The sequence below is a fragment of the Channa argus genome, chromosome 6, assembly GCF_033026475.1.
Source record: "Channa argus isolate prfri chromosome 6, Channa argus male v1.0, whole genome shotgun sequence".
Taxonomy (NCBI): Eukaryota; Metazoa; Chordata; class Actinopteri; order Anabantiformes; family Channidae; genus Channa; species Channa argus.
The window spans coordinates 20,095,001-20,108,584 of NC_090202.1; the positions used below are offsets into that span (position 1 = coordinate 20,095,001).

General features: G+C 39.7%; 1 protein-coding gene across 7 annotated transcripts in view; it reads left to right on the forward strand.

Moving 5' to 3' along the window:
- Positions 1–11,986, forward strand: part of pxylp1 (2-phosphoxylose phosphatase 1) — a 20,636-nt gene extending 8,650 nt beyond the window's left edge. For all 7 annotated transcript variants that reach the window (XM_067507609.1, XM_067507610.1, XM_067507611.1 and 4 more), the window contains 4 exons: positions 1,086–1,274; positions 2,533–2,659; positions 9,442–9,581; positions 10,143–11,986. In XM_067507609.1, coding sequence (XP_067363710.1) covers positions 1,086–1,274; positions 2,533–2,659; positions 9,442–9,581; positions 10,143–11,170 — 1,484 coding nt within the window. In that variant the 3' untranslated portion in view covers positions 11,171–11,986. The remainder of the gene's footprint in view (positions 1–1,085; positions 1,275–2,532; positions 2,660–9,441; positions 9,582–10,142) is intronic.
- Positions 11,987–13,584: the final 1,598 nt, after the last annotated feature.

Consider the following 13,584-nt stretch of genomic DNA (forward strand, 5'->3'; position numbering starts at 1 on the left):
TTTTACACACGTTAAAAATTGCAAATTACTTGGCATTTATATACATTAACATTATTTTAATGTCAGCAGTTTGCTTGATTTAATATTGTCATAGTTTGGCTGAAACATTGTTGAAATTATGACCACAGCCACCCAGCAATGAAGTTGCTGTGGAAAACAGTGTAACAGTGAATGAATGAATAGCACCTGTTAAACTCTACTCACAACACTCATTCATAGTAGGTGGTTTAAGTCTGTTTTTAAGTTTGTAAAAGCATTGAAATAGTCAGTCAGAAAAAGACCTCCCTTTCTTTTCAGCGGTGTCTAATATTTGCAGTTTGTCTGTGTGTGTGTGAGAGAGAGAGAAAGAGATATACAGTAAGTAGGATTTGGATATTGGTCTTGCTAAAGGGGGTATATGAATTCAGCTTCGTCTTGCTAAGAGCTGGACCCTTGTGAATGCCTGTTCCTGTTCCCAAAACACCTCTGCTTTTGTTTGACCATTTCTCTCCACAGGCCTGAGGTCATTGGTGTCCAGGCAACACTTTGGTTAGCAGTGAGGGCTTTTGGGGTAGAAAAGCTGTAGACATGGAGATTAACTATTGTTGCCTAAAATTAGTATTCCATTTTCAGTAATGCTGTCAGTACGGATCTAAGGATGACATCCGTATCCTGGTTTGTCAACGTGCAACAGCAGACTTGTTTAATCATTACTTGTCAAATTCAGAACGGTGTGGGAAGTGTGATGTTTTTGGCAAAAACATTAATGGTGGCTGCATGTTGCCATTGCAATGCATGTGTGTTGTTTTCTACTTGCCTTCTTGTTCTTCCCATCTTGTCTGCTGGTTTGTTTGTGATGGAAGCATGTTAGGTAGTGAGTGGGTCTGTGGGTGCCACAGATGAACAAGTCAGGCATCAGTGGAAAACCGTTAAAAAAATATAAAATCCTAAATTGTGAAGGGTAGTGAATGTGCATACACTACACTGAGCCTTGGTAAGAACCATGCAGTGTCCTTTATCCTATTTTATTTTTTGTATTGCCTCAATTCTTTACCTCTTTTTCATTTTATTGATACCTCTCCTTCATTTTTCCTCTTTTTCTACAGTGAACCTGATCCCCACGGCTCCCATGGGAGAGGAGAGAATGTTTCATTCTGTAGATGGAGGTGGTGGGGTGAATCTAGGGAAGAGCAGGAAGAGAGTTTTACCAGTGCCTCATAAGCAGGAACCCAACCCCATTTCTGAGGCCTATGCATATTGCAACACTCCCAACCGCACTGAACAGGGCTGGGAGGGTAAGACCCGCACACTGACACATAAAATAGAGCTTGTCTAACTCACGATGGCATGCCGTGGTTACACATGATTTGTGTTTCTGAAAGACTGAAGTCCAAGTCAACTTATTTTTTGAAATTAAATTGGGTTAAGTTTTTCTTAAAATTTGCCTCTCACACTGTTTCTGAGCTCTGAAGATACATTTTAAACCAAAATGAGAACCAGCTGATTTGATGGACAGCATATAAGTACTTATATAATACTTGCATTTAATAAATTAATACAGTAATAATGTTAGATTTAGTGTCAGGATTTGAGGGAGGATTCAGTTGTGTGTAATTTCAACTGGATTGCATCATTTTTGCTGCAGTGTTCAGCAGCATGCAGTTTTTTTACTCCTTTACTGAAAAGTCGGCACAGTTCGAGACGATATATGCAAATATTGTTGACTGCCTCAGACAAGCACAGTGGTAATCTTTGGATAACAGTTTGTCTCCAAAGAAGAAAAGTCTTTTAGATTTATTTAAAATCAATTTATCAAGGTGGATCTTTTCCCAGTGACATGCTTATTTTTAAAGTGTCCTTGGATCTACTATCTGCTTAATCTACTGTTTAAGACACTCACATCCTCAGCCAACATTCAACAAACGTGTTTGATTTTTCTCTGACTGCTGCTAAGGTAGCACGGCTGCAAGATTTACGAAATTAACATTGACTTAAGATTTCATGTTCATTTTCCTAGCCTTGGAAAGAGTGCACGGTTTCCAATTGTATAGCACTTTTCCACCTTATCAGTCCCCAAAATGCTTCACACTGCTTCTCATTCACCTATTTGCAATCATAATCACGCAAACGCTCATTCACTGATGGCCGCTAGCAACTGATTTGGGGTTAATTGTTATGCTCAAGCACAGTTTGACGTGTGACAGGATGACCCAGTAATCAAACCAACAACCCTGTGATTAGCGGAGCTAGTGCTCTAGCTCCTGAGAAACAGCTGACCCTTGTTTGGTCTCCTGGTCTAAACTCACTTACCCTCACTTCTAACAATGTAGTTTTTATAGTTAGAAATACAATTTGCCACTTGGTGTATTTTTAAACATGCAAGTGACTTTAAGTACTATTTACAGTTAAGTGGCATGAGATTCTATTAATTCGATTCTATTAATTTTCTATTGGACCACTAACATGTTCCAAAGATTAACTGGATAAAACAAAGTTAACAATAGGAAAAAAGTAAACTTACTTGCAGAACTTGATGTGAGTCTCTTCTAACAGGTCACAGTCCTGCTGACTACAAGCTGCTGTCTGTCCAGGTGATGATTCGTCATGGGGACCGCTACCCTCTGTACTCCATCCCTAAGACCAAACGGCCTGCAATCGACTGCACCTTGTCCATCAACAAGTAGGCACACAATCCTTACAAATATATGATAATGAATGAATGGTAGGTGCTTACTTAAAAAAAGGTTTAGTTGCATCAGTTAGTTGATTAAAAGAAAATGAATCGCCAACTATTTTATTAATGTTCAAAACATTTTAAAGCCAGTGTTAAAAAACAGTGCCAGACGCCTGATTAGTCCATGTTCATTTCCTACTTTTGTTAGTCCTACATTATATTAAATTGATAGACATTGGATGATGTCATCCAGGAATATATGATGGTTGTTGGTACCCTAATGTTTATCGTGAAGTAGTCAAGGCAGTTTAATTCATTGTGACCTAAAAATTTGCAAATAGACATAACAGAATCAACGATAAACATTCTTATACCACTTCGGCAAATGTAGAAACAGAAAAAAATACAACTATACAAAAAGCATTCACTTCTAATTGTGTTATTTCCTAGGGTCTGTAGATAAAAGCTTTATGTTCAAAGTTTTAAATTGAACCAGGTCTGTGAAAAGGGCTGAAAAAGCCACCAGGAGAGTCTCTGCAACTTCCTTGTTAGTGCCTAACAAGGAAACCTGCTGGAAAATGGGAGAGCTTGAGACACCAATTACTGCGACAGCTTTTGAAATCCTCCTACAGAAACGGCTGCTTTGTTAGCTGCTGTCACAAAAGTTGCTGTGTGTGTCAAAGAGAAAATCCCTCAAGGGTCTCTTCTCTGGCATTTGTTGAACTTTTAATAAACCGTTGAATGAATTTGTATCACTTCGTTTTGTCTTTAATAAATCAGAAACTTTATAGCTATCGAACTCTACATCCTCACAATCCCTTGATTTGCTAGTATTGTCAGTGTCACTAATAGCGGGTGGGTTTGATTTGCAACATCTGTTTTCCTGTGCTTTGCCTCAGCAGAGGAGGCACACATGCAAATGTGTTTATGCGCATGTATTCATCTGCACCAGAGTTGTTGACACTGTTATCTCACTTGAGCAACATTGTCACTGAACAGCTCAGGAAAGAGAGAATTGTTGCTGTGGCGTAAAATCTCCACAGAAATGTAGGTGGGGGATACAGAACATTGTATTCTGCTTAAATTCATTTTGCTTCATTCTTTCTCTGTATCTTTTCAGCTCAGCCATTCCTTCACTTGTAGAGCTTAGTCTTTGCTCACGTTGGTTCTGTTGCTCGCTCTAGAGTGTTAACTGAGTTCCTGATAGAACCTATTGAAGTCCAAAATCAACACTTTCAGACTTTCCTGCGTGATAACCTCAACTTAAATTTATATATAACTCAACACCTGTTATAGTATACCACATTCACATGCTGTAACAAGTTACAGTATATAATGTATATCTCGAAATTTTTTAATTCAGAAAATGTAGTTTGGTCTAACTGTTTTGAGATGCGCACCCATGTCTATGCTTTTATGTAGAATACAAATTCCAAATGGCAATTTGGTTTTTGACAGTAGTACTAATATTGGTAAATACAGATGAAATGGCCATGAACTGGTCTGTACCTGCACATAGCAAATGACTTCATTTTGTATGAGTCTTTCACTGCAGCCTTATCAGCTTTGCACATCTGGACAGAACTGGAACACTGTAATCCTTCAGAGCATATATCTGCATTTCAGATTGCTGTGATCGACCATGAACATTTCTTTTAGACTTGATGTTTGAGTTCAGGTGGCAAGTAGGCTATTTATGACACAAGCCAATTGTGATGCTAATTAATATGTTTGAAATTGTTTTTCCCCCCACTTTGTGTATTTTCAGTGCCAATCAAATGTATCCAGCTCCTGGGACGTTTCACCCTTTTATTGAGAGTATAAATCAATCATGCCCAGTACAATGTGGTGACTTTGACAGAAAAAATATATCAGGAAATTCTTCATTATTTGTCAAAGTGAAAACAGGTTTCTACAAAGTAATGTCAATTGAATAAAATATGTAAATGCATAAATATTCACCCCCTTTAAAATCACTGGCATAATCCAACAGAGGTCCAGCCATTTTGTGCTAGTAGTCCCACAATAACTGAAATGGAGATCACCTGAGTGCAGTGAATGTGTCTCAACTGATTGCGGTATAAATACACCTGTGTCTGGAAGGTCCAGTCACTGGGTCATCAGTAATCCTGGCTACCATTACACTGTGAAAACAAAAGAATACTCCAAAAAACTCAGAGAACAGGCCATTAAAAAGTCGGGATGGATACAAAAAACCAAAATGGTGCATTTTGCCCTCCGGACAAGACTCTATGTTTAGTGTTGCTGTGAGGATGCTGTGAGGATGCTGTGAGGATGCTTCTCGGTAGCCGGTCCTGGAAGGTAAAGGTAAGTCTGCAAGAGAACTACGGCTTGGAAGATTTGTTTTCTGACAAGACAGTGACCGAAAGCATAAATTATATGCTACAGAGAAATGATGTAGCATCTACTAAATACTGAATATTTATGCAAATACTTATTTCAGCTTACATATTTTTGTTTAATTGACATAACTTTGTAGAAACCTGTTTTCATTTTGACATTGAGGTATTTCTCTGAAATTTTTTTTGTCAGTCGCCAACTTATATTGACCATAATTGATTTACAATGTCAAAATAGTTGTGAAACATCCAAGGGGGTGAATACTTTTTATAGGCACTGTAACACAGAGAGACGGAGAGAGAGGGAGAGACAGAGTGCAGTGATCAGCCTCAATATTAAAACCAGCATTCGCATATCATTGTGCAGCTACACAAGCTGTGATGCATTGTGTTCTGACAGATGTTGCTCAATGTCAGCATGAATTATTTCAGCAGTTCTTGCTACAGTCGCTCTTCTGTGGGATCAGACCAGGTGGGCTACCTACATACATTCACTTTTGGTAGACACTGACTACTGCATACTGTCAACGAGACCTATTGTTTTGTAGATGCTGTTACCCAGTTGTCTTCATATCACTATCAAATCATTACGCTTCCCCATGTTTCCTGCTTCCAAGACATTAATTTCATGATGTAGAAGACATTAAAAAATTAAATATAACCTTTACAGATTTTGCATAAGTCTTGAGAGTGGACCGATTCTGAGGGTGAGTGAACCCTCATTTTTGCCATTTATAGAGCTTAAACAAAACAAAACAAAAAAACAGACCAAATCTGCATTCATAATCAGTCCTATGGGTGCTTTGAGTTAAAATAAAAGATGGGTGGGAAGATGGGAAGAGGATGTGATCATCTATCATTGAAACATCATTTCTTTATAAGGCACAATTCATACAAAATGTCACAAAAGTGCATTGCAGATAGAAAATTATAAAAGGGAACAGTAAAAAAAAATCCATATTAATGTTCATGCTGGATCAGTCTACTTTAGCTGCACTTTGTTAAGCCAAGTCACGCTTAAGGCACAGAGTAACCACACCACACTGCTGTTTCAGTAGCACCGGTGACCCATGATTGTCTCCTCCCTGTCTGTACAACTGTGTTTTTACGTCTTTCTGTGTTCAGCTCTCATGAATTCATGAGGTTTGGAGTTCCACTCCTGTTGCCTCGTTTGTACTTATCAGCGTATCAGCCCATATCAGCCTTATTGTGCTGTTTGCTTTCGGCTGTAAGTAAGTTTTTATTTTATTTTATTTTATTTTTTTTTTATGTCTCCACTACCCACTTTGACCTCAATAATAAACATAGTGGAAGTATCACCTTTCTGACAGTTTCAGCCTAGAAATTAATAAATGAAGACATTGTAAAAGTAGAATTCGTGGCACAGGCACTGTATTGGATTGCATTAAGTTGTACAGATGGTCATAATGTTATGCCTGATTGGTGTATTAACACACATAACACATATCAACATCTACCATGCACCCCAAGCTCACTGACAACATACAGGTTTTCTAAATGTGCTGATCTGACTGATGAGCAACTCATTCAACAGAAAAAAAACGCAAGAAGCAGTGAAATCATGTGTGATCTGTGGTTAGAATGAAATCACTACCACATGGATGCCTATTTGTGTTTTATGGGAATAAAAATTCCACATCTTTTATTCATTAAACAGAACAGTAAACAAACAAGAAGAAAAACACAAGGTTGCTGTGCATAGTTCTTTAGTTCTTTATTAAGATGTTTATTTTCGAATTCTTTAACATTTAATTTATTTTATCCAGTGTGCTGCAGCTCTATGTATTTTCTGTCTCGAAACAAATCTTAAAATTTTTTGTGACTCCTGATCTTTTTCATTAACTGGCCTTATTTAGGCTCCTCTCTCTGATGTCATTCTGTTTGAACAGAGCTTGGGTTTGTTATATTAAACAGCATCTTTTTGGTGCCAGGAAAGTCGAGCAGGAGAAAGCTCATAAATGCTGTGTTGGCTGAAAGCTTTGAAGAATCGATACAATAAGGAGGCTGCATGGGTTCAGCAGTGAAGTGTTTTGGAATATTTTTGTTTGAATGTGCTTGATTTGTAGGCGGGTGAACGCTTATTCTATGTTTTTCTTTTTTTGTAATAATCAGAATTATATTTATTTGCCATATGACAAACAAAAAGCACAATACAAACACAGACATAAGCACAACTGTATCAGTGACACTAAGTTATGATTCTGTATAATTATTGTGATTTAGGTAGCTCTGTTTTTTATTTAGACCTGGGTGTATTTTACAGGGATGTAAAGTAGCTTATGCCCTGGCCTGGATCCTTACTGTGTGTGTGTATGTTTGTGTGCGTGCGTGCGTGCGTGTGTGTGTGTGCGCGCACGCTGGCACCAGCATGTCGACCTACTGTCTCCATCTGCGGTTAACTGAGCTCTCTTCAGCAGAGAACGTCTCCTCTCACTTTCCTCTTTCATCAATACAGTCTTTGTCAAAGTTTTTGTCGTCTTTCATCAATCACCCCATTTACTTACTGCTTTAGACCACACCATCTCATTTCCTTTTATATTTATTCCTCTGCCTCATTTAACCTACTGCTTTTTCCCCATTTCTTCATTCCTTCCTCCCTCACTAATCCTTGTCATGTGCAGTAATAATAATCCCCACTTAATGTAATTGGGCTCTGTAATCTTTGGTTAGCAACAATAACCCTAATAGACAGCCTGGCTGGCTCTTTGTCCACACTAGTGTCCCGGTCCGCTGGCATCAACTCTCTCAGCGTAGCCAATTAAGTCTAGATTGTCCCAAAACTTCCCCTTGGCAAAACTGATGCCCTGCTGGTGTCAAAGCAGCAGCACTGGTGGGCACAGTATCATTTTTTTTTTTTTACCAGTACCTAGTCCATGAGCCTTATGGTGCATAATTAAGTACGTGTGATAATACAAAGAGGTTAGTGAAAACATAGTGACAACAGCTGCTGATGCAATGGGACAACAAAATGAAACAATCCCTTGAAATAAAAAATAATAACTCAGGCTAGGGTTTTTTAAAAGATGTTATCAGAGTAGTACTTTGAAGCTTTTAGTTTGACAGAAAGGGATGTTGTACAAATATAGCTATGTGATTGTGCTTCATAATTTAGCTGGTGGCTGTAGATGCCAGATTGTGTTTACTGCATTCAGTCAGTTATGTAGCAATCAGCAGCATGATTTAAAACCAATGACAGAAGGTCGTTTTGTAATGCCATGTTCCTGAACCTATCCACGATCACTGTGGAAACTGCGTGCATGTTTGTTTGTGTGTGTGCGCGCATGCATGCTCTCCATTAATATCAGCGAGATGAGCTTTAGCTCCCACTGATTTGTTATATTAAACCTTAATCTTCAATCATCTCTAATCTTTTAGATCAGCGACTGCTCCTCTTGCTGCTCTCATCCCTGTGTGTTGCCATTCGTGTGTGTGTTTGCATATGTGTATGTGTCTGAGTGCACAAATGTCCCGAGGCAAAAGATTCTTTCATCTTTTCATATCACCATCTCCCATATTCCCACCCACACACGCATAGAAAAGCCTTGCAGCCCGATGATGTGTTATGTTAGAGAGACATCTGGTGGTGGGTGCATGATTAGGTTTCCCAAGTAGATAAATACTGAACATATAGAAATTCAGTTGCAGTTGAACTTTAAAGGTTTTTGTGTATATTTAAAATAAATTTATAGAACAATCATCTAAACTTCTTATCAACTCTTTGTTTAGCCAGATTTTATAAGAGGCTTGTAAGATTTAAGTGTAAAATCTCAACTAAATTATGTGAACACAGCTAACGTTAAAAGTTTGCTCTCAATAAAAATAATCCACAAAATTATAAAGACACATTTTGATTTCCTGACAGCTAAGATACTGCTGCTTCTTCTCGTCCTTTCGGCTTATCCCGTGAGTTCAGGGTCACCACAGCAGATCATTGTCTGCATGTTGATTTGGCACAGTTTTTACGCCGGATGCCCTTCTGGACGCAACCCTCCCCAGTTTCTACCGGGCTTGGCCAGGGATGCACAGCTGGGGATGGGAATGGGATGTTGTGGGTTCAGTGTCTTGCCCAGAGACACTTCGACATGTAGCCGGGAGCGGGGATCGAACAACTGACCCCATGATCCATGGACGACTGCCTTACCAATTGTGCTACAGACAGCTAGGATACTGTGTTCATAGCAAAGCAAAGAATCCTGAGAATTTTATTTGTTCTATATTTAATCCAGCATGTTCAGACAAAAAGACCTGGACAGGTGGCATAACAGATTCTCTGTGGGATGTAGTTCTACTTGTGGTTTAACAGGAAAATCCTGTGTCAGTGCATAACAGAATATATTTTGGAATCTTACGATATATTTTTCTACACATTCGGCATCCTTACATTTTGCTTTTTTGGGCCACCCTCAGGAAGCCTTCCCACCCTCTGATGAACTCCTACATCAGCCACATGGGTCAGGGAGAACGTGGCCACTGGGAGACACCACTAGGCTCTGTTCCCCGTCTGCCCAGCCACAGTGCCTGTGAGATGGGAGAACTCACACAGACAGGTAGGCAAGGAACCAGCTCTTTTTCTGGTTCAGTGGCTGCTACAAAGACACTAAAACAAAAGCTCAGTTATTAAGTTATGTCACAAGCCAGACTAAACTGTTCATACAGACAGTATCATACAGACAGCTGTTGTTTTAGCATATTTGGAATAATTGGTCATTAGACAAACTCACTATGGTTAACATAGTAATGTGTGCATAATGTTGAAGTAAAAGACTTGCCCACCTAGGTTTCTCACCTCAGCTGAGCTCTGCCTTTCTGTCTGTCTGTAGATACAGATTGGAGTATGTTTGTGCGTAAGAACGTTGCTGCCCTGAGACAAAGATCAGACAGTGCAGCATCTCTACCATGAACACCACAAATATAATTTCACTGTTAATCTCACTCTTCAAGTGCAAATAAAATGCTGACAATTAATTGGTATTCCTAGTCCGAGTCACTCACACAGTTGAATCTTTGCAACCACTGTAATTTTGTGCTACTATTAATTTTTTATTTATATTTCTTTTAGCGTTTCCAGTCTTTTGTTAACAAATGTCAAACAAACCATTTTGTTCCAGGTGTGGTCCAGCATCTGCACAATGGCCAGCTCCTTCATCAAGCCTACAAGCATCACAATCTTTTATCCTCTGATTGGTCTCCACGTCAGGTTTGGGTAGAGACCACAGGTAAGAGCCGGACTCTTCAAAGTGGACTGGCCTTCCTCTATGGCTTCCTCCCAAATTTTGATTGGACAAAGCTGACTGTGCGGCACCAGTGGAGCACGTTGTTCTGTGGCTCAGCCTGTGACTGCCCCGCAAGGAACAAGTACCTGGAGGAGGAGCAGAGGAGGCAGTATAAGCTCAGAGTGGCTGATGCAGAGCTGGAGAAGACTTATGCTGACATGGCACGCACTTTGGGTCTGCTTACCCGCCAGCTCCGAGCTGCAAACCCTATAGACTCCCTGCTGTGCCATCTATGCCATGGCCTTTCTTTCCCGTGTGTTCCCACAGGAGATGATGGCACCGGTGGATGTCTCACCATGGCACAGTTTGCTGTGATTCGTCGGCAACAGCTAGAGGATGAAGCGGATCGAAGAAGAGCAGGTCTGTATCATAAATACGCCATCTTGGCTATGTACCCCTACCTTAACCGAACTGCATCGAAGATGGAGCGTGTTGCTAAGGGCAGTGAGGCCGGCAGGCGGCCTCGAGCTGGAGGCGAGGAGGTTTTTTCCCTCTCCTCAGCCCATGACGTTAGCATGGCCCCTTTGCTGAGTGCCCTGGGCCTGGAGGAGGCTAGGTTCCCGCGTTTTGCAGCAAGGGTAGTCTTTGAACTGTGGAAGAGTCCTCCAACAACACAGGGGCAGCCAAAGAAAGGAGCTGGCAAAGGTGATAAGTCAAAAGCAAAAGATGGGGAACTGTTCATCAGGGTGCTTTACAACGGCGAGGATGTGACATTTCACACCACCTTCTGTCGCTCCCATGACCGCCACGCCAGCCATCCGCTCTGTCCTCTGAAGAACTTCCTGTCTTTTGTAAGGAGAGATATGTTCAGTGTTGTGAACGCTACTTCCTACCAGGAGGCCTGCTACAAACGTCCTGGTTGACAGATGGAGAGGAGGGTAAATGAGGAAGGACGCAGAGTTGGCAGATGGTTGTATTTGTTTTTTAGTTTGTTTTCCACTTTTAAACATGGTGCACTTTTATGCTGCTCATAGTGTCTTAAATTTCCACTGAAAAAAAAAATTCTTGAGCACAAAGTTAGTGGCAAACTCACACAGTACTGTACAGTATCTTGATCAGAGGTCTTCAGTTTCTGATCTTTTTACAAACATATTCTAAACCATTTTTGAAAATATTGTATGTTTTTGTTGTATGGCACGTCTGTAATAGAAAAGTAATTCCGTGGAAGATGTACGGCACTTAGCCACTTTATTGCCATAATTCCATTATGCCATGGAACTGTACAATTCCAGTATTTCCAGGTTGGCATGAAACAAAAGGAATATCAAAACTGGAATTATGATTATTTCTTGGGAAATATTTAGCATATAATAATTTTTAGACTAGTTTGGACTTCATTACATTTGTCACTTTGCAGTCATGATGTTTATTAACTGCAGTAGTTGTTCTACAGTAAGGGTTATTTCTACTTCAGCACCTTGATGTGAGTTCATTTTTTTTCTTTGCTTTAAAAAATTTAGTGCGGTACATTCAAAGTGACAAATAATAGGTGTTTCTTCTTCTTACTTTATTTGTAATTATTATTTTAGAACAGTGCATCTGTATTCTTGTTAAATGGTGATATAACGGATTACATTCCCCTGTTTTGCTGGAAGAATACTGAATCTAATGAAGGTTCATTCTGAACAGACATTCATACTGAAAAACACATGGTGAGAATAAATAAATGCTTTTATATCGCTTGTGATTTTTTTAAAAACATGTTTTTTTTTTCTGTGGTTTTGGTATAAAGGACAATCCAACTACTACATAAAGTATGAATTACCTACCACAACGGTGTGTATACATTATATACACTGATCAGGCATAACATTATGAGCAGCTGTGCAATTTATTGCAATCCAATACTGCAGTGAATTCTACTTTTACGTGGTTATTATTTTTCCGGTTTTAAGTTGAAACTGTCAGAAATGTTTAATGTTTGGGCCAAAACTTTAGAACCGGCTCATGGCAGAATTCATGTCACAGCCACTGTATTGGATTGCATTAAATAAATAAAGTAGCCCGATCGGTGGAAATAAATGAACTTTTCTTTACAAGACCACTAGATGGCACAATAGCTCCACAAACCGCAATCAAACCTAGTCTCCCCTATCTACAACTATCAGTTATCCCCTTTGTCAACAGTGCTGCAGCAGCAGAGCACATAGTCAATACATTTATATAAATGTAAAAACGTTGAGTGCCTATTCCACCACCACTAGACAAGTCGTGTGTCATAATCATTAGAAACATAATACAGCGCTGACAAGATATCAATTGTACAGCTCATTTTCAAAAGTGCTTCAGCGTGCTCGACCTAGTTTTTTTTTCCCCTCTCAGAATTGCCAGAAACAAGAGAGTATTGACTAGAAAAATGCAATAACAAGAGTGAGATGAGTAAATTACATTTGCAGTATATGGATATTATATTTGTCCTGGCAGTTAAAGAGCTATTTGCTGGTGAAAAAAAGGATATGCCACTGATGCTAGAGATAGATTACAAACGTCATCCGCAGGGGAAGATTCATTTTGTTACTACTCCATATGTGTGTATTCCAATTTTTGGAATTTCAGCGGCTTGTAAATTGTATGAATTTAAGAATCTTATAATGAAGACTTGGGTTACCAAATGTCTAATATACATATTCATGGCTCTCATTGAGTTGTATTGTTTGACAGTAGTAACGTTAAAATGGGGTCCCAGATATGAAAATATTTTAAATCCAATACCAGTGAATTAAAAATTAGTTACACCTTAAACTTGAGTTCACATGTTAATCCTGAAGTGGAGGCAAACCACATAAATCTATGCAAATTTATTCCTTAACTTTCCCCATTCACATCCAAACCTTCTCCCAGGCCATTTCCCATGTTATGCCATGACGTCAGGGTTGTTAATGATAGGAGCCAATCTTCACTGGCCAGCCCAATTCCTCCCCTTGTCTTGCCCTCTTACACCACCGCCTTCCCCTGCAGCTCCTGACACCCCTCTGCCACCCACGCCTCTGATGTCATCCCACTAGACTGAGGTGGAGCAGCAATTTCCTCCCGCTGCAACTCGCTCAATGTTTGATGTTGTTTCACTGCCGCTGGGTTTGGCTTATGCACCAGTCTCTCTCTCTCTCTCTCTCTCTCTCTCTCTCCGTGTGTGTGTTCGTGGAAAAGGGTAAAGACGAATCAAGGTGAATGTATTGGGTATGTGTTGATGCAGCTTCTCACTTGTGTGTGCATGATTTCAGCCTGTTAATCTGAGCCCAGAGCAATGTCCACTTGACCCATTCTCCAAAATCTCACA